At 51.1% G+C, this 21,843-nt stretch overlaps 1 protein-coding gene across 1 annotated transcript in view; it reads right to left on the reverse strand.

Annotated features, from left to right (window-relative positions):
- The window catches only part of SFXN5 (sideroflexin 5), a 67,699-nt gene that overhangs the window by 45,688 nt on the left and 168 nt on the right, over positions 1–21,843 (reverse strand). Inside the window, exons 2-3 of the mRNA XM_034064722.1 lie at positions 12,009–12,077; positions 1,788–1,865 (exon numbers count right to left, since the gene is read on the reverse strand). Coding sequence (XP_033920613.1) covers positions 1,788–1,865; positions 12,009–12,077 — 147 coding nt within the window. The remainder of the gene's footprint in view (positions 1–1,787; positions 1,866–12,008; positions 12,078–21,843) is intronic.

The following is a 21,843-nucleotide window of genomic DNA, read 5'->3' on the forward strand; positions in this document are numbered from 1 at the left end:
GCTCTTAGGCAGAAGCTGTTCCCTGGGAGGGTGCTGAGGCGCTGGCACAGGGTGCCCAGAGAAGCTGTGGCTGCCCCATCCCTGGCAGTGCTCAAGGCCAGGTGGGACACAGGGGCTTGGAGCAGCTGCTCCAGTGGAAGGGGTCCCTGCCCGTGGCAGGGGTTGGAGCTGGAGGAGCTTTAAGGTCCCTTCCAACCCAAACCAGTCTGATTCTATTACTTCCTCTCCTCTCCTCTGCTCCATACCAACACTGCACACTCAGAACCCTCCTGCTTGCATAACAAAGTTCACCTCCTGCACACGTGGGCATGACTAAGGGAAACAAGGCACAAACCACTTGTGTTTGCTCTCTCAGTGCAGCTCTGACTGAACCCTGCCTATATCCTGGGGGTGTCCCTATGCAAACCCAAAATATAGGTCAGAAGTCTGCACAGTTTGCCACAGCAAATGACTTGTGTTACATCTGCCTGAAGGCAGATGAGATCTGAGTCACTGCTGCTGCAGCATTCTCTGCTCTTCCCCTTCCCTCAACCCCAGCTCCTTTTTGCTTACCATCAGATTAGGGCTGAAAGCAGGCAGTGACATCAAACTGCACATCACACAGGGAGGGGATATTTCATGTTGGTGCCCATTGAAGCCATGCCTCTTGCCCAACCCAGCACCTACCACACAAGCAGCCACTTTCTGAACTGAATGCCACTTTTAATTCATTCACCTGCTCTACTTGTCTTTCATAAGAAGAAATTATCACACCTGAACAGTGGCACAAAATAGAAGAGGTTATTTGACCAAGAGGGCTCTCTACCATCTCCATCACTGCTTACACAGGAGGTACACTGGTCCTTTGGCACAGCTGCTTCTTTTATCTACCAAAACAGGTCTGACAATTGAGTCATGCTGCTTTTTATATGGCATTAAACTACACAGGACTGGAGTCTTTTGGATGTACTCACACCACAAAAGAGCCCCATCAGTCTACATGGGGGCAGATAAGGAGAAGAGTTTGAGGTGATGCCCATAGGAAGGTCAAGACCTTTGCTTCAAAAAGCAGCCTCTGCAATAGTTATCTCTACTTTCACAAGTTTCATGTGTTCATATATAGGCAGACACCAGACAAAAGTCCATAGAACAGGACTGACAGGGCCTTGGAGACGTCATCAGCCCACCCCTCTGTCCCAAAGCTGAATCAAATGCTACCAAAACTCACACTACTCAGCAACTGCCTAACCCCATCAGTGGGGTATCCACAACATCCTTCAGCTTCCATCCCATGAGCAAGAACATCACCCAGCACAAAGTACCCCTGCAGATGGTACAATCCACAACACGGGGCCATCCAGAGGGTTATACACAGCCCAAACAACATTCATTTCCATCAAGAAATAGCAATGAGAACCAATGGGAACACAGCAGGAGATGAGGCTGATGCCTCACAGCTGCTGGTACCAGAACCTACAGGACAGGAAGGTGTTCTTCAGCTGAAAGCAGCACACCTGTGTGTCTGTATGGAAACCCTCTGCTATCACTGCTGCTCAGCAACATTTAGAACATAGGAACTTCAGAACAACCCCAATTCACTGTAACAAAGGGGCAGTTGAGCTGCAGGGGACCAGAAGCAACAGTGAACAGGTCAACAATGAACCAAGCAGAGAAGAGAAGGGATTTCACCAGCAGAAACATCAAAGAAGCCCTGCAGGGATGCAGGCACAGCCCGAAATGTCACCTCATCCCCCCTGCTTTACCCCACAGAGAGGAGCAGAGCTTTAACAAAGGCTTTTTCCTCTTACCTCCTTGTTGGTGACTCCAGGGGGCAAAGTCCCATGTTTGTAATCCTCCAACAACTGCACTGCTTCCTTCAGACGACTCTGCAAATGAAAGAGCAGATCTGCACTGAATGCTTTTAATGGGGCAATGGATGTATGTCCTAGAATTAGGTGTTCTGTAGCGGAAACCTCATGATGGGCCCTTTTAACCATATGTTATAGAAGGATGCATGGATTTCCTGGCTGGCACAGTCCTGTTTTGTATCTAAGAGCAGGAGTGGTATGGAGGGAGAAATAAAAGAGAGAAGACAAAAACCTGCCCCTTGTATTGTGTCTATGGAACTCATCATAAAAACCAGAGTTTGCAGTGTGGTCCCAGAGCTCTGATGAACCCTGGAGATGAAAGTTCTCACTTCAAGGTAGAAAACACTGAAGATGAGCAATAGATAATTCTGCCCCATGAGGGTGCTGAGGCGCTGGCACAGGGTGCCCAGAGAAGCTGTGGCTGCCCCATCCCTGGCAGTGTTCAAGGCCAGGTTGGACACAGGGGCTTGGAGCAGCTGCTCCAGTGGAAGGGGTCCCTGCCCGTGGCCATGGAACTGGATGAGCTTTAAGGTCTCGTCCAGTCCAGACCAGTCTGGGATGCTATAAAGAGCAGCTCCACTGGAGCTACCATACAATAGCTTGCAAGGCAGTGTAACAGCACCCTTTGTAACTGCACACTGAAATCAATTTATCTGAAGCCCCATGGCATGTTCATACCCTTCAGATGGATCTCAGAATCCCACTGCACTGACCCACTGACCTGTGTTCCTGTTTAAGGTGCCTGTTCTGCACTCATTCAGACAGGGGCTCACAACGGGTGATATCCTCTCTAAGAACACCAACGTCAGCCGTTGCTGCAGTTAGAACTGGGCTATCACCATCAAGTCAAACACACACACGAGTAAACCGAGATCTTCCTCACATGGTGATAAAATAGAAGAATGAACACATTCCATGTGTTCAAGGGAGCACAAGGGCATGAGCCGTGCTACCAGCCTGTCAAAATCATCAATGTACTCCCAAAACAGTTATCCATATATAGAGAAATATAAAGGAGTGTTCTGTGCTTGAAGAGTGGTTTATGTATGCAGAATGCTTTCAAGAACCAGATATAATAATTTACAGAAATACATACATTGTGTGTAGATAGATACTATAGTATATATAACATATACTATAGAGTGTATATGGAGTCATAGGATGGTTTGTGTTGGAAGGGACCTTAAATCCCATCCAGCTCCAACCCCTGCCACGGGCAGGGACCCCTTCCACTGGAGCAGCTGCTCCAAGCCCCTGTGTCCAACCTGGCCTTGAACACTGCCAGGGATGGGGCAGCCACAGCTTCTCTGGGCACCCTGTGCCAGCGCCTCAGCACCCTCACAGGGAACAGCTTCTGCCTAAGAGCTCAGCTCAGTCTCCCCTCTCTTGGGCAGGTTCAAGCCATATATACACACACATGTGAGGTCATGGAGACCTCAGAGCAGCTCCCAGTATCTGAAGGGGACCTACAGGGATGCTGGTGAGGGACTGTTCATTAGGGCCTGCAGTGATAGGACAAGGGGTAACGGGTTGAAACTTAAACAGCAAAGGTTTAGATTGGATCTAAGGAAGAAATTCTTTACTGTGAGGGTGCTGAGGCACTGGAATGGGTTGCCCAGGGAGGCTCTGAATGCTCCATCCCTGGCAGTGTTCAAGGCCAGGTTGGACAGAGCCTTGGGTGCTATGGTTTAGTGTGAGGTGTCCCTGCCCATTGCAGGGGGGTTGGAACTGGATGATCTTAAGGTCCTTTCCAACCCTAACTATTCTATGATTCTGTGATACATTCTACATGAGATAAATGTATTTCTTGAAATATATTAAAACTCACTAAAACAAACCACAGGGCAGAAGTAGAGAGGTACAAATTAAACAGAGATTAACCTAAGACAAAGAGGAACAAGTCCGGATACAAAGAGCAGCTTCAGGGGGGTTAAATCCACTTATCCAAGCCTGCAGGAAGCACCAGATCACGGCTCCCAAATATCTGAAGCCAAACAAATCACTCAGCTCACCATGTTCAAAAGCCTCCCGCGGGTTATCTGTCACCCAGATGAGTAACATCGGCTTTGGTTTGATTTGATGCACTAGCCCTGCTGTTGTGGCAGCTTTGCTGGCATTAATCCTGGATGCCATCCCATAAACACAGGGTATTTTGTCTGAAATCACCCACAGAGCAATGGTGGCTCATGTAAACCCTGTGCTCGGAGTGCGACCGTGGCGAGGCACCAAAGCTCTGCTCTCACATCCCTCCTGTGTACAAGGCAAAGCATCCCCAGCTCATTAGGAGCTCGCATCTATGGGATCGGTGGCAGGGAAACTTCTTTCCCCCCTTTCATGCCAACATCAAAGAGTACTTTGTTGTTTCCTTGGAAGCGCCAGCACTTCACGCCAACCTGAAAGCAGCAATTACTGAATGACTATTGTCCCGAAAACATTCAGCTCCAGACATATGGAAGAGTGGCAATTCCTGCACGGAGCGGAGCGGGTTGGGAGCGGAGCCATGGGGTTGATGCCGGCTCAGCTCACACCAGCAGCACCAGCTATTTCCAGCCCTGGTATTTTAGAGGTTTTATTCTTGCAGCAATTAGCACCTCCTGAGCACAAGTGGAGCGGGTACAAAGCCACCACACAGGGCTCAGCAGCAGAGAGGGATGACCTGTGTGAAACACTCCATTCTTGGCACAACGTGGGCTCAGAGATGGGGCTCGCTCGTGTTGGGTGCTGATGCTGGGGTCAGTGGTAACAACCAAAGCTCACAGCCCTGTGTCACTGGTAACAAGTGATATAGTTCTGGTTTCTGCCCTATTTCGGGATGCACTGGCCTGGAACTTGCTCCCCCTTTGACTCAGATTGTCTCGTGCACATTGATCCCAACATAAAAACATGGAGCTGCTGGAGAGAGGCCAGAGGAGGCCATGGAGCTGCTGCGAGGGCTGGAGCAGCTCTGCTCTGGAGCCAGGCTGAGAGAGCTGGGCTGGGGCAGCCTGGACAAGAGAAGGCTCCTCAAGGGGAGAGCCCAGAGCAGCTCCAGTGCCTAAAGGGGCTGCAGGAAAGCTGGAGAGGGGCTTGGGACAAGGGATGGAGGGACAGGCCAAGGGGAATGGCTTGAACCTGCCCAAGAGAGGGGAGACTGAGCTGAGCTCTTAGGCAGAAGCTGTTCCCTGGGAGGGTGCTGAGGTGCTGGCACAGGGTGCCCAGAGAAGCTGTGGCTGCCCCATCCCTGGCAGTGTTCAAGGCCAGGTTGGACACAGGGGCTTGGAGCAGCTGCTCCAGTGGAAGGGGTCCCTGCCCATGGCAGGGGTTGGAGCTGGAGGAGCTTTAAGGTCCCTTCCAACACAAACCATTCCATGACTCTACATAGCAAGAAAAATCAGTGTCTTAACTCTAAGCCCCCTTCCCTTATGCACACAAATGCTAAATTTGTCTTTAAATTCAAACTTATCTTAATAAAAAATCATATGCAAGTGATAGAGGGAATGCATGAATCATTTGCTAGAAGGAGCCTACGTTGTTTAGGAGCACAAGTATTCTTGCTCTGAGCACTTCAGTGGGTAAGGCCAGTCACTGGTCATACTTTTCCTCATCTATCAAACATCCCTGACAGAGAATTGAGTCCTTACTTGAGCCAAGTCCTCCCAACACTGGACAGAAAGCAAGAGTTAGGAATGAGGATGGTGCTGCAGCACTGGTGACACACTCTTTCCTCCAGAAGAGCTCAGGATCTCATACAGAAGCAATGCTGACCTTGAGAAATGGGCACATGGGATGAAATCCAATGGCACGGACACATGGCTATGCTCTTCTGGGCAAGACCTTCAGGGCTTGGTGGCTGCAATGACCAGCTACATGAAACACCAGTTAGGAGCATTGGTTGATACTGGAAAGCTGTAAGCACTGCAGATATGAGAAACAAATGGGACTTTTAGCCTGGTTCAGGCATTTCCAACCTGTGAGGAATCATGGGATCACCCACGTTGGAAAAGCCCTTTATGCTCATCCAGTCCAACCATTCCCAGCCCTGCCAAGGCCAGCACTAACCCATGGCACTGAGGCCTCGTCTCCACGCTGTGTGAACACTTGCAGGGCCGGTGCCTGCAGCCCTGCCCTGGGCAGCCTGTTCCAATGCCTGAGCACCCTCTGGGGCAGGAATTGTTCCTCAGCTCCATCTAAACCTGCCCTGGTGCAGCTTGAGGCCGGTTCCTCTTGGCCCATCCCTTGTTCCTTGGGAGCAGAGCCCAGCCCCTCCTGGCTCCATCCTCCTGCAGGCACTTGGAGGGAGCCATCAGGTCCCCCCTGAGCCTTCTCTTCTCCATCTGAACCCCCCAGGTCCCTCAGCCATTCCCCATCACACTGTGCTCCAGGCCCTGCATCAGCTCCAGTGCCCTGCTCTGGCCCCAATCCAGCACCTCAAGGTCTCTCTGTAGTGAGGGGCCCAGAGCTGAGCACAGGACTCGGGATGCAGCAGGAAAAGCAAAGACACAAGGTCACAACAGGACGTGAGCCTCTTGAAGTTCCTCTTGGCAGCTCTTTGCCCTCATGGCTGCTTAAAAACATCCTATTAGGATTACCCAGCATGATGTATGTATATATACATATAATTGTATAATATTGTGGATATCATACATATTGCAGCTATCACATATACATACCATACCACGTATGATATTGCGTTGAAAAGCTGGATGGATGAACAACAGATCCAGGGAAGACATTCCCTTCTTGCCTCCCAAGCTAGCAAAGAACCCAGGAATGCCAGCCCAATGTTCTGGAGAGCCATTTGTGCTCATTACTGGGTTTGTGACTGAGCTCACCTCCAGTGCGTGCCTTGCAAATGATCTGCACAGAACAGCATGTAGCTCTGAATGAAAAACTGGAAGGAAGAGATGAATGGGTCTGTGTTCTATTTTTTCCCCTTTCTCTTGAGGAAATCTTAGGAGTTACTATAACAACCCTGGCCAGATCCCATCTTGTTGAGTATGGTAACAAACAGAAAACAAAAAAGGCTGATTTTGCTTTTCAAAATCCCAGTCTTCATGAATTTCCTCTTTCAGCTCCGTGGGGAGAGAAGGGAAGTTTCCCAAAGAAAGGAGTCCTAAACCAGCGCTGCTGATGGGTCCCGAGGTGGACAAAAGAGTGGCACAGAAAGCAAAGTGTTAACGCAAGGATTGCATTAAGAAGATGCTTTTCACATGGCTTGGAAGGGGTCAGGTAGTTTTAGTGACCAACCCCCAGCCTCAACATTCCTTAGGGAAAAGTGCCTTGTTTTCCTTCTGGAAAAGCCCAAAAGAATAGGGAATTACAGCTCCAAACGCCAACCAAAGCTCCCCTCCTTTGCTTTCAGCACGACGCGGCATTATTGCGCTAGTGCTCATGTCTAAGATTCCACTTCATTTCCATTTTAACAGGGGAAAAGATGTCTCTCTGCAAGGTTGTGCTACTGTTTCAATATTTATTGCTGCTTGATTTCTCTCCTGCTGCCTGTAGGAAGAAGTGTCACTGGAGTTTTTACAGCATCACCTAAAAAAAAGATGCAGCCACAGCTTTCCCTCGTAGATATCATTTCCTTCATACCCCTCTTCTCATCAAAACTAGAGCACTTCTCGTGGTGGGTGATGGGGTCTCAGCTCTCATAATAGGGTGCTAGACAGACCATCTGCACCCGGAGGATGTTCTTACAAACCTAAACCCAGAAGCAGTGCCAGGGATCTACCATGCTCAGGGATTCGGAAGCACAAACTTCCATCCTTGGTGCTCCATCACAGCAGCTCAAGCCGTGTCCACTTGGGAAATGCTACCCACCAAGAGTGACTCTTAGGAAAGGGGCTCAATCCTTGCCTTGTGCTGAACACAGCTGGAAAATACAGATTAGCAGAGTGCTTTGGGTTGGAAGGGACCTTAAAGCTCATCCAGCTCCAACCCCTGCTATGGACAGGGATGCTTCACACTAGACCATGTCACCCAAGCCCTGTGTCCAACCTGGTCTTTAACATGCCAGGGATGGAACATTTATCACTTCTTTGGGCACCCTGTGCCTGTGCCTCACCACCCTCATAGGGGAGGACTTCTACCTTATATCAAACCTAAATCTCCTCTGTTCCAGTTTGAACCCATCACCCCTTGTTCTATCACTACAGCCCCTGATGAAAAGTCCCTCTCTAGTATCACTGTAGACCCAGCTTTTTAACCACAGCTCAGTTCACTAAGCCCATGAGAAGCATGCAAAGGGCTACCGCTGACCCATGCCAATGGGGTTTATGGTTACAGCCAAAACCCAGCACCTGACTCAGTTTGAATGAGCCAGCTTAGATCTAAGCTGTAGGTTTCAGTTCAAACAGCTGATGTAACCTGTCCTGACCTGGGCCACCAGGCACTGGCTTAGAAGGTCACTGCCTGGAGCACGTTTGCAGGACAACATCAGCAGAATGGAGAATTCCAGTCTTTGTAGGAAGAGTTGCTAAAGGATCATATTCGTAGGAGTTCGGTTTGGCCAGCCAAAGAAAGGGGATAAAGAACAAGACCAGAGACCAAGGAATCATGGAATGGTTTGGAATGGAAGGGACCTTAAAGCTCCTCCAGCTCCAACCCCTGCCATGGGCAGGGACCCCTTCCACTGGAGCAGCTGCTCCAAGCCCCTGTGTCCAACCTGGCCTTGAGCACTGCAGGGATGGGGCAGCCACAGCTTCTCTGGGCACCCTGTGCCAGCGCCTCAGCACCCTCCCAGGGAGCAGCTTCTGCCTAAGAGCTCAGCTCAGTCTCCCCTCTCTTGGGCAGGTTCAAGCCATTCCCCCTTGTCCCACCCCACATCACACTGAGCTGATGGCCACCTCCAAGAACCCTTTGTCATCACCCCAAATCCCTCACAGCCATCACTCCAGCACCCTGGTGGGACAGGAGGACAACTGTACACAACCGTACACACGTACAAGCATCGGACACCTCCATCCAGCACGTGAACTCTTGCACTGATTTTCCACCTTGTCCTCTGTGCTCAAGGGCACACTGTTTCTGTCTGAAAGATCTGTGCCTTGTCTTCTCTTGGATCCCAACTGATGCCTACACATGGCTTCGAGCTGCCTCCAGAAACCCATATGTGCACATACAGACCGTAATAACAGTCATTATGCCAGTAGCACTACAACATTACTGTTACAGAATCAACACAAAGAGAGAGTCAAGTTCTGCAGTCGAGGTTTTTAAGAGAAAACCCACTGATGGGACAGGGTGCACTGGGACAGTTGGCATCTCCCTCTGCTCTTACGGAGCTTGTATGGGGGTTGCAAGGCTGCATTATCCCTGTGATGCTCAGTTCCGTGACTACAAGTTCCACTGGTTTCAGGTTCAGACCAACGATGACTTATTGGCATGTGAACCAAAGCAAGAGTCTTCTGGCCACCAGCACTATGAATGCAATGTGGGGCACCAAAATCCAGCTGTGCTCTGCCATCAGCAACTTCAGCCATCCCTGATTTAGTCTCGCTGCTCCATAGATGATACATACGGCAGACTTGACTCCAGCTGGCCCTATTGTATTGGATCTACAGTGACAGACAACAGGAGCCAGAAACTTTTTGTTCAAGTAGAGCCAGCAGATGTGACACTGAATAAACACAGACAGTCAATCTGCTGAGTAAGAAGGTATCGTTCATATAAATAACATACATCTAATCCTGCTTCCATTTTAAACCCAAATATGGGAATGCAAGATGCTCCATGCTCTGCAGACTTCGGCTTTGAACAATGAGAGGAAGCAGAAGCAGATAACACACGGCCCCTCTGAGCTCACTTGAATCCTTATTCCACTTTGGCTCTCAATTATTAGCAGCTCCACATGAAGAGCTTCCCAAGGAGTGTTAACAGTCTGGCCAGGCTCGTGTCAGATGGGAGATGTTAGGCTTACCAATAGCTGCTGGACCACACTGCTTCTCCCAATGGACCTTAATTACAGAGCAATTAAAAGCATTATCCCAACCATTTCAAGCTCACACTGTTCGAAAAGAGGCATTACACCCACTGAGGGGGTCCTCATGGTCTCAGTGACAGGACTTGTTGGGTTTGTCCTCTGGGATGACTCCTGCTTGTTGGGAGAAGGCTGCACGTTTGCTCCTGCCAAAGATGATTCCATTGGGAGCCAGTTATGATAGGAATTAGCACATGAGGAAACCTCCTCTTTAGAGGTGACCTGCACCATTGACATGAGGTTCGTGCCTTGTTTCAGTATCAGACGCACTCAGAAAGCAAGTAAAATTAGCAGGTAAGCTTCATACAGATCATTATATCTACACTAAAGATAAAACTGGAGCAACTGCCTTCCAACTGCCTCTGCCATGTAATCAGGGAATGGTCTGGGTTGGAAAGGACCTTAAAGCTCACCTAGTTCCAACCCCCTGCCATGGTCATGGACACCATCCACTTGAGGATGCATCCCTTAAGGACATGTATCCCTTGAATATTAATGCTCAAGAACCTTTAAAAGACAAGGAAGTTTTTAATGGTGTTAAGGATTTGCTTTATTGAAAGAGGAATGACTAAGAGAGGACTGTCACTGAGACTCATTATGCTCCGTATCACTGTGCCTGCTTTCCCCCACTCAGAGGGATCACTTCATCCTTCCTCCAAACACAGCCACCAGTAGGATGTGGTGATGTAACACACAGCAATTAAAATAGCATGGAGAAAACCCCCATATGATAACATTTCCCATGGGATTAACCTCCATTCTCATTAGAAACTCATTTATCTCCCTTTTTTTCCCCCATTTGCTAGTGAGCTCCTCCAAGACAAACAGTGATTATTTGTTCCCCGAGAACCCCGGGTCTGGAAGATGCAGCCATCTGTCAGTGGGAAGGAGCTCTCCATAAACTGCTGCTTCCTCATCAAACCCTTCATGGAGTTTAATTTGCCACCTCAATTAGCAAAGGACACCAAACAGCTTCTTGTTATTATGGAAGGGTTTGTGTTGGAAGGGACCTTAATGCTCACCCAGTCCCAACCCCTGCCACGGGCAGGGACCCCTTCCACTGGAGCAGCTGCTCCAAGCCCCTGTGTCCAACCTGGCCTTGAGCACTGCCAGGGATGGGGCAGCCACAGCTTCTCTGGGCACCCTGTGCCAGCACCTCAGCACCCTCCCAGGGAACAGCTTCTGCCTTATCTCCAACCTGAGCTTCCCCTGTTTCAGTCTGAGCCCATCACCCCTTGTCCTGTCACTACAGTCCCTAATGAACAGTCCCTCACCAGCATCCTTGTAGCCCCCTTCAGACACTGGAAGCTGCTCTGAGGTCCCCATGCAGCTTCTCTTCTCCAGGCTGAACAGCCCCAATGTTCTCAGCCTGTCTTCATATATACATGTATACATACAGGACACATTTTAAGGTACAAGATCTACAGATCCTGTCAGGATCTAAAGTCCACATTTTAACCCCCACCACCATCACAGCGCAGAAGGAAGCAGCCTCAGCTGACCATCAGCTACAATGAGTGCCTCAGTTCCCTTTGCTTCCACATTTATACTAAAATGCAGTAAAGGAAAAGGAAAAAGGAATTTCCCTTCACTGGAAGCAAACTCCAGAGTTTTCTGGTCAGAGCAGAACTGAAGATCACCGGTTGAAATCCTTCTTCTAAAGGATTCCCCACAACTGCTTTGTGAGAGCAGGGAAATGCAGTAAAGCTGGACAGAACATAAATGGGCCAGAAACCCATTAAGGGTTAAGGAAACCCATGTTAAGGAAAAACTACACCACCTCATACAGATAAGGTCTTCCTGAGTACAGGGACAGAAAAACTGCAGTGTGAATGCTCTCCCTTCATGAGAATTACTATTTACTCCCTCATCTACTCACCTGCATTCTATTCCATAAAGATTGTAGGAAGTTTCCTTCTAAGAAGACTAAATCCCTATCAAATTTGACTGGAACCAGTGGAGGATCTCACCAGTTACAGGAGGGAGATGGGACAGACTGACTGGTGTGGATTCCCTGATGTCTAATCAAAAGCAAGTCAGGGCTACGGCTTGAACAGAGCTCCGTTGGGCAATCAATCAGCTGTGAGACACAAACCCACTGGAAACCTGGCTTCATTACTCCTGCTCTTCACAGAAGAGATTGTTTCCAATCTGAAGCTGGCTAATAAACAGGGCTTTCAGACAACAAGGTGCATATACATTACCTCGGTCACAAAGAGAGTGCGCGGATCGATGATGTCCAAGAAGTGCCTGAATCTGCCATAAAATGAAGTCTGGAAAACAAGGGAAAGAACAAAACGTGTTCAGTTAGAAATGAATGAAGAGAAAGGTTTTATTGCCTCCTAAATAGCGACAAAAAACTATGTACAATAGAAGCTATTCAGCTGTAATTTGGGATAGGAAATAAGAAGGAAAAGATGATGCCTTGGACCCTGCTAATAGCAGCGTTGCTACTAGCAGGATACTAATATAGATATTATAATAAAGGGATACTATCAAGCTGCTAAAATCCTTTCCTTTTTCACACCAAATACAATGTTGTCTGCTTCCCTATGGGGCTCTCGGGTGATGCCCAAGGCACAGCTCCAGATCTCTAAGTCAATAGGATTCCCACCCTTTGATGTCTTTAAGCCTGTCCCCATGCTGCTTGTCCTCATTCCCTCCAACACCCATCTCACAGAGTCCCTGATTTGGGGGGTGTGTGAAGAAACCCCTCCCCCTGTACCCCACTGGAACAAAGGTTTGTGAAATTACATTTTCAAATGGCCTAAAAGAGTTGAAAGTCTCAACAAGGGAATAAACGGGTTCAAGCCATTCCCCTTGGCCTGTCCCTACATCCCTTGTCCCAAGCCCCTCTCCAGCTTTCCTGCAGCCCCTTTAGGCACTGGAGCTGCTCTGGGGTCTCCCCAGAGCACAGCAGAAGGGCAGGATCCCCTCCCTGAGCTGCTGCTCACGCTCTGGGGGTGCAGCCCAGCACACGGGGGGGTTCTGGGCTCAAGTGCTCACTGAAGCTGGGTCATGGGGAGCTGCTCCTCAGGGCTGCTCCATCCCATCTCTCACTCAGACACCAGTCTGGATCCTTCCACCTGGATGCAGATATAGGCCAAGTGCCATCATCACCAGAGCCTGAACCCTCATCTGGACACCAGCAATGCCAAACAGACCAGAGCCTGGTCCAGCAGCTCCTCTATCCCTCCCATGGCTTCTCCCCTGCAGCCCATTGCGGATGCAGAAAGGACACTGCTCATGGATGGACCTCCATGTACTCTTTGCTATTGAGCCCCCTTTGCCCTGGGTGCTCTCCAGCCACGTGCAGCAAACCCCTTTGTGTTTGTCATGCAGAAATGGGCTATAAATAAAGGAGCAGAACATGCACACAGCAGTGAGAATGGCATTTAATCACAGCCTGGCATCAGTTCATCAAACACGCTGGTTCCTCTCCACTGAGCCATCAAGAGGAATACCAATAACGCTGCCTACATCCTCAGGCAGAACTGCCTCTGTAACAGCAGCTCCCAGGACCTCACTTTCCAACACTCCATCCTCAGCTCCTCACAGAACCCTCTGCTGTTGGTTTGCCATGTTCTCCACTAAAGAGAGAAAAGAAAACCCCACAATTGAACAAACCAGCTTCAGAAATGAAGTGTTGTGGGTTTGAATCAGCATTGGTTTCATGAGCACCAGTTCTTTTGTGGGCTTGATGCTTTGCTGCCTTCCTTTGGTTTTCAGTCTAAAACCATCTGCAGATGCCACTGTCCTCCACATGACTGCTGCCAGTGGTGCAGGCAGTGCCATGACTAAGCCATGAGTCACCTGGGCCCTCCTCACGTTATCCCCAGCTCCCACGTACCATCATCCCTCTCCCACTGCCCATCCTTCTGTGCTTGCTCAATGCCAAACAGCACAGGGAATTCAGAGCAGTTTAAGTAGGGGGCTTAAATGAGAACACAGAATGGTTGAGGCTGGAAGGGACCATTGGTGGTCATTGAGGCCAAGCATAAAGTCAAGTGGGTTGGAAAAGACCTTTAAGATCATCAAGTCCAACCATTACCCCAGGACTGCCACATCCACCACTAACCCATGGCACTGAGGGCAATAGAAGTGTTGGGGTTGGAAAGGACCTTAAGGTCATTCAATGTCCCTGTTCCAGCAGGGTCACCCAGAGCACATTGCTCAGGATGGGGCCCAGATGACTCTTGATTATCTCCAGGGAAGGAGACTTCACAGCCTCTCTGGGCAACTTATCCCTATCCTTAGGGATACTTATCCTCACGTATCCTCACAGTAACGAAGTTCTTCCCATGCTCAGGTGGAACTTCCAATGTTTGAGTGTATTCCATCACCTCTCATCCTATCGCCTGGCATCACCAGGAGGAGTCTGGCCCCATCCTCCCTTTAGGTACTTCTGTACATTGATATCCCTGAGCCCTCCCCAGCCTGAACAGCCCCAGCTCCCTCAGCCTTTCCTCATAGGAGAGATGCTCCAGATCCTGAATCATTCCAGAAGCCCTTCACTGACTTGCTCCAGGAGCTCCAGGTCTGCCTTGTACTGGGGACCCAGCTCACCAGTGCTGAGGAGAGGAAGGATCATCTCCCTCAACCTGATGGCAATGCTCTTCCTTATGCAGCCCAGGACACTGTCAGCCCATGGACAACTCCATGGCCATCAGGCCCCTTTCTCCTTCCCAGCCTGTTCTGGTGCATGGGGTTATTGCTGCATAGGGGCAGGACCCTGCACTTGCCTTTGCTGTTCCAAAGGTTCCTCTTGCCCACCTCTCCAGCCTGTCTGAAGGACAGCACAGCTCAGTGGGGCAGGGTGAGTGGGGAGACCCATGGTTGAGTCCATCCTCCCTTCCCTAGAGCAGGCAACAAGAGCCAGCTCCTCAGCTGTGGTTTCCACTTTGGTTTTGCACTACCACGAGCTCTCTATGATGCACTCACACAAAGGTGCTTCTCCTTGTTACCCCTCTAAGAAGCCTCCCATGAATGGTGTTCTGGTGCTCAACCACAACCCAGCCCTTCCAGCAGAAAGCTGTTGTCACCCTAAGCCTCAATCTTCATCACACGGATCAAAGCCTGGTCTCTATCCTAGATTCCAAGGAACAGGAGGAGCTGCAGTCCCACAGCAGTGATTTACCCTCAGCACACTCAGAGGTAGCTCAGCATCCCTCATCACCACTGCGGGACAGCAGAAGATAAGCCATTAGGTTAGTCCAAGTCTCTCCAAATGAGGCCACTGCATTGAGCCTCCTTCCATCCCACTTCCAGGCCTGGGTTTTAAAGGGAGCAGCTTTGTCAAGGAAGGAACTGGGGAAGAAAAGATTCTAATTGGTAAAGAAAAGCATTATCCCCATCCTGCTTCATCCCATCATGTGCAGAGATCATAAAACCCGGATGAAAAGGAGCAAACCAAGGTCAGTCTTGGACAGGGAGAGCTAGATGGAGGTGAGAGGAGTGGCAGAGTGGGATGGTGGAAGTCCCCAGCTCTACACCTACAACATCTCAAGGTCCTTTCATGGTACCATACACTGTGCCATGGCAAACACAGACCCAAAACCAGAGGAGTAAGAGTTTAAACACAATTTGTTGTGGGTGTTTTAGCCTCGGATGAAGGAGAAGCTCATTTTCCACATGAGCAGCTCCCTATGCTGTGGTCTCTCTGAAAACCACCTAAAATGGGAGCAGATTCAAATCAAGAGCAAAGTTGTGTCCTTAAGGCTGCATCTGAGCATCATCACTCCATCCTTCACTGCTCAGGCCACCCAAGCAGCAGTATCTACCATGACTGTACAGCCCTGGAGCAAAGATACAGCCATGGTTTGTCCTTTGGCCAAGGGCATGTAGGGACAGGCCAAGGGGAATGGCTTGAACCTGCCCAAGAGAGGGGAGACTGAGCTGAGCTCTGAGGCAGAAGCTGTTCCCTGTGAGGGTGCTGAGGCGCTGGCACAGGGTGCCCAGAGAAGCTGTGGCTGCCCCATCCCTGGCAGTGCTCAAGGCCAGGTTGGACACAGGGGCTTGGAGCAGCTGCTCCAGTGGAAGGGGTTGGAAGTGGATGAGTGCTTCCATCACAAACCAGTCTGGGATTCCATGATTATCATCTGCTGTATGTCTTACATGAATGTCTTTCTTTTCCCATACCTCCTTCCAACCCTTTATCCTCCATCCTTTCTCCATCAATCAATGCCCATTATCATCTAATAAGGGAAAAGCAAGGGATTGCCACCTCCCTACAAGGTTTGAACTCAACACACCAACTCTGCACCCATCCAGCAAACCAACAGTTGTTGGGACAAGTGAATGGGGTGAGATTGTTCCAGTATCTAAAGGGTGGCTCAAAGAAGATGGAGACTCCCTTTGGACAAGGAGTCCCATGGAAAGGACAGGGAGTGATGGACACAGGTGCTGGGGCATCCAGTCTGGGTCATGCTGTGCCTGGAAAGGTTGGACCAGATGATCCCTGAGGTCATTCCAACCTGGGATTCCAGGGCTCTATGAAAGGATCAAGCCCTGTGGCACGGGAAGAACCAGGCACCATTCAGTGATGAGCACATCAGCAGCTCTGCAGCTCACTGCAGTCATCCAGACCCAGATATAAGTGAGGATCCAGGATGGTTCCTTTCCAAGAGGATCATTTCCAGCTCTGGCCATCACCCTCATGCAGCGATGAAGCCGACAGGACACCCGGATGTTTGACCTTCAGCTCCCACCTATCCACCCATGGCCTTTCCACCACTGGATCCCTGCAACATCTGCTGTAGTAAACACTTATCTGGAAGCCAAGCGAATAACACAAATTCCCTGTGATTAATGGCAGCTATTTTAGGACCACTTCTCACCAGCCTGCAGCAAGAAGAAGTCCTGCAAAGCGGCTGGGAATATTAATTCCCTTGTATGGCACAGCAGCTCAGAGTGAGGATGGGAGCTGCACAGCCCAGATCCAGCTACTAAAGCACATCCCAGATCCAGCTACTAAAGCACATCCCAGATCCAGCTGATTCCCGGATAATGACTAGGAGGAAACTACTCCTTGAAGGCTCAAGCAGTGTAAAGAAGAGCAGTGCGAGCCAGGTAAGTGACCATTAGCAAGCACCTTAAAGAGGGGAGATTAAGGTGAGATCTCAGGAAGCTCTTCCCTGTGCTGGGACACTGGGATGGGTTGAATGGAGAAGCTGTGGCTGCCCCATCCCTGGCAGTGCTCAAGGCCAGGTTGGACACAGGGGCTTGGAGCAGCTGCTGCAGTGGAAGGGGTCCCTGCCCATTGCAATGGAGCTGGATGGGATTTAAGGTCCCTTCCAACCCAAACCGCTCTGGAATCGTGTGGTTCCTCACCAGTGGGCCAGCCTGGGAAGAGCAGGAGATACAACTCGCACTGATTTAATTGCAGTGTGCTTTCAAACAGGGTTTAATTAAAGCCGGAGCAAGAGGCAGCAGATCTGGGGTTGGTTTTTCTTTCTGTTTTTGAGCTAAAAACCTCAGGTTTACGTCAGCTTGAGATTAATTAGGAAGAGATTTCAGCTGCCCCAAAGCAAAGCAAGGGATTGGAGCTGTGGAGCAAGGGGCCAGGCAGCAGAGCTGTGCAACTGCACTCAGGCTGCAGCCCAGCCCAGCGTAAGCTGGGGTTAAGGCCATGGACTCTGTTTGATGCTGTTTGTCTTTAAACATCAAAGAACCAGTATGGAGTTAGGAGTAGCTCCTGCACCTCAGGACCTGCAGGCACCTGCAGGGATGGGTCTGAGCATGAATGGGAATGCACCAGGAAGCAGCATGGAAACCTTTCACTGGTGTTAGGTGGGGTTTGTGTCTTGTAAGACAAGAGACAAACAAATTCCCTGTTTAGAACCAGTGATAGAGATGGAAGAAGGCAAAGGAACGGCTTTTGGGGCAGGTTCTGTGCAGTCAGCACATAAACATCCACCCCAAAGGTGTCTGCATTACCTGCCCTGCTCTGCAATTCACCTCCAAGCACCCGCTTGCAGGAGCCAGGGAATTGTATGGGATGAACAGGGTCAGCACATCCTCAGGGTCTGGGGAGAGCAAATGGCACTTAGCACATTCCAACCCATCCCAAGCTGCTTGTACACACTGGGATGGAGCTGCCATAGACAAGAGCTGGAGCACTTGTGAACCAAGGTGCTGGAGAGAGGCCAGAGGAGGCCATGGAGCTGCTGCGAGGGCTGGAGCAGCTCTGCTCTGGAGCCAGGCTGAGAGAGCTGGGCTGGGGCAGCCTGGACAAGAGAAGGCTCCTCAAGGGGAGAGCCCAGAGCAGCTCCAGTGCCTAAAGGGGCTGCAGGAAAGCTGGAGAGGGGCTTGGGACAAGGGCCTGTAGGGACAGGCCAAGGGGAATGGCTTGAACCTGCCTAAGAGAGGGGAGACTGAGCTGAGCTCTTAGGCAGAAGCTGTTCCCTGGGAGGGTGCTGAGGCGCTGGCACAGGGTGCCCAGAGAGGCTGTGGCTGCCCCATCCCTGGCAGTGCTCAAGGCCAGGTTGGACACAGGGGCTTGGAGCAGCTGCTCCAGTGGAAGGGGTCCCTGCCCGTGGCAGGGGTTGGAGCTGGAGGGGGCTCCAAAGTCCCTTCCAACCCAAACCAGGCTGGGATGCTGTGGCAGTGATGCCTCTTTAGGAGAGAGGAGCTCCATTCCCTTTCTTGAAGTGGAAAATAACCTCACACCGAGCAGCACAAGGAGACATCTCTGTGCTCCCAGTGCAGCACAGCTCTGGTTCCTCCTGCTGCCTGTAACTGGGCCTTTAGCAACCACAGTGTGCAAGCTGTGAGGCATGAGGCTCCTGAGAGAGGAGCAACATCCTTAACAACACCTTCATCTGTGTGTTACTGCAAGGGTTATCTTGGACACCTGGTTTCGATAAGAGGATCAATGAACCCTAGCTGGGCTCTAAACTCACCAGATTAAAGCATAGGAAGAGCAGGAAATGACACTTTTTAGCACTGAGTCCTCCTGAGCCAGTTCTGAGATGATCGTGTGCTAAGTTCCAGCATTTAAACCCTCTGCAAGGCCAGGCTCTGAAGCAGCACATCCCCACCATGCTGTTGATGGTGCAGGGACAGAAACAGCTCCTGGGACCCATAGAATGAACCCTCCTGAGCCCACCATGTGCTCCAGGACCATTCACTGAGCTGGGCAAGGGATGGGAGATGCTTATGGGGATGGTTTGGGTTTATTCCCCTTTACTTCCATCTCCTTCCTTGGAAGGATCCAAGATCAGCACCTCCTTTGTATGCCCTTGAGTTGTGCTTGTTGAGAGGAACACCCCCAGCCTCAGCTGGGAAGGAGCCACCACACTCCTTGTGTGTGCTTGTGAAGTCCTGCACCAACCAAGACAACCCCATAGTACTTTATAGAGGGCTGACCCCAATAAAAGCGTCAGGATTTAACCCCCCTGGGCAGCAAACAGCAGTGCCCACATCCTATTTAGAGCCTTGTTGTTAAGGTTTCCTCTGATAGAACAAGCACAGCTTTCACCCAGGGTAAATACCTGGAGTGCAGGCACAGACCCCAGAGCAGCAGGAACACACATGGAGCTCCGGCTTCACAAGAGGAAGCACTGAAATCCTTAAGGAAAATAGGGTATAGCTCACAAATTAGAGCAACCCATCAGGAAATTAAGCCCTTCTCACACATTCTCAAGCCTAAGAGTCCTCATTTCATCTTTCACCTAAAAATAGCCCATTTCCACTGCGAGAAAGGCTCTTTGAGCAAAGAAACCCCAATAAAGGTGACTTGACAGAACTCACTGCCCGGAGAGCAAGGAAACCCCAAGATATGGGAAGGGAAAAGGGGATTTCAGGAGCTCCCAATGTGGGGCCAGGGGGAGGAAACCACCCCAAGCTCCTCGGAACCAGATCCCAGTTTGCTCTCCAAGGGGTTTGTTCCTCGCACACAACTTCTCCTTGTTTCCTCAGTCCCTGCATCCCTTCCAGCCCCAGTTTTAGGCCAACCTCCCCTTAGGCAGCCCCAGAGCTGCTCCCAGCCAGTGCTCCAGAGGAGAACAAGTGCTGGCATCACACGGGGCTATGGCTGGAGTTTAGACAGCATCGCTAATCCCTTCCAAGGCAAGCAAAGCATCCTTTATCACACCGAGATCCTAGGAACAGATAAACCCCTGCAATGAGCCATGGAATGGAATGGGAAATGCATGGATAGACAAGGATTGGGATGTTTAAGGGCTGCAGATCCCTTGGGCTCACACCCATGTTGTTACCCAGAACTGGGGAGTGAAGTTTGGTGGCAAACCCCAAGGTCAAGATGAGGGAAATCATGGAATGGTTTGGGTTGGAAAGGACCTGACAGCTCATCCAGTCCCAACCCTGCCATGGGCAGGGACCCCTTCCACTGGAGCAGCTGCTCCAAGCCCTGCCTTGAACACTGCCAGGGATGGAGCATTCACAACTCTCTTGGCCAACCCATTCCAGTGTCTCACCAACCTCATGACAACTACACCTGACCTAGAGATGAACAGGAACAGCTCGGATGGGTTGTGCAATGAGAGCGGAGGAAAGGAATAAACCCACTCCAGAAGAGAAGGGGAATGATCCCCAACACCATTGACAGCACAACCCAAAGGACACGGTCCTAAGGGTGTTCCACAGCAGGGTGAGGGTTAACGCACCCAGCTCATCCCCCAGGGGTGGCAGTGAGGAGGGGACGGCTGAGCTCCCTCTCACTCACTCACACACACACATCCCATCATTAACATCCTGCCATAGCCCTCCAAACGGCTTCTAACTGTTGCTACAAGTGACAGTCGCTCCTTAATGAACAGAACGCACCGATTCTGTGCCTGACTCGCTGCCAAGTGTGCCTCGAATCATCTGTGGTGTCTAGAAGGGAGTAGCGTCTCCTCCTCCTCCTCATCTCCTTATTAAAGAGCTCCATCTCCCCAGCCTGAGCATCCCTCGGCTCCCGCAGGCTCCTGCCATGGGGAAGTCACCTCTTCCTTGCGGTGTTCCAAGGAGGTTCCGTGTCCTTCCATACAGGGATAAGGCGATGGGGGAAAGAGGCACAGAGACTGATTCCCTATGGGGAACCAGCAACTGGACTCCCAGCAACCCAGATGGGTGCTTTGGTCAATGGAGAGCTGCAATTAGCAAGTCAGATGGTTGGCAAATAGTGGTCCTGTGCAGATTTCATAGGGATGGTGGGAAGAGTCTCCTTGGAGACTGCCCCAGTAGTCACAGGCACACATATTAATGAGCAGGCTCATTCCCGAGCCTGTCGTGGCAATGGCTCATTCCTCTCCTCAGGAATCCTGCCCAGCTCAGGAGCCACACAAGGATGCTCTATGGCCTCTATGGGAATGATGAGCAGTCCTTGTCAGCTATAGGGTGGCAGGAACCCTTCAGAGTGCCTATGTGGAAGGTGGCAGCATGGACGAGCACCTGAGCCCTGCACCAGCATCTCCTCACCCGGCTGCTGTGGACCACAGACCTTGCCCCCCGTGCTCCAGCCACACTCATCACCCCAAGCCACCGCTCCCACCTCCAACACCCTTCACGATGCCATTGCCGTGACCCAGACCCCATGGGGGGGCAGATGAACCCTCGGCACCATCAGCCCGTTCTAAGGCAGCCAAAAAGGACAGCTCGGGACCGGCGCTGGCTCCTTCACCCCTTGGCTTTATCCTACCACCGTAGGCAGCTCCTCACCTCCCCGTCCCCTTGTGCCCGTCCCCCGCACCGGGGTATAGGGACAGGATGAGGCCGCTCCGTGCGACGGTCCCCGGTCCCCCCCCACCCCGCTGCCCTTGTCGGCGGCCCCGGGGCTCGAACCCGCGGCCTCCGCGCTCCACGCACCCCCCCCATCGCTCAGCGCCACAGGGGCACGGCGGGACGCGCCAATCACCGCCCGCCGCGGGAGCCGCCGCGAGGAGGGGGGCGGTGGCTCTGAGTGACAGCCGCGCTGTCCAATCACAGCTGGGGCTGAGAACCAATCAGCCAATCAGCGAGCAGAGCAGCAGGAGGGCGGGGGCAGCGGAGCGGGGGTCTCTCCTCACCCGCGGGGGGGGGGGGATGGGGGGTGCGGGT

This window comes from Melopsittacus undulatus, chromosome 7 (assembly GCF_012275295.1).
Source record: "Melopsittacus undulatus isolate bMelUnd1 chromosome 7, bMelUnd1.mat.Z, whole genome shotgun sequence".
Taxonomy (NCBI): Eukaryota; Metazoa; Chordata; class Aves; order Psittaciformes; family Psittaculidae; genus Melopsittacus; species Melopsittacus undulatus.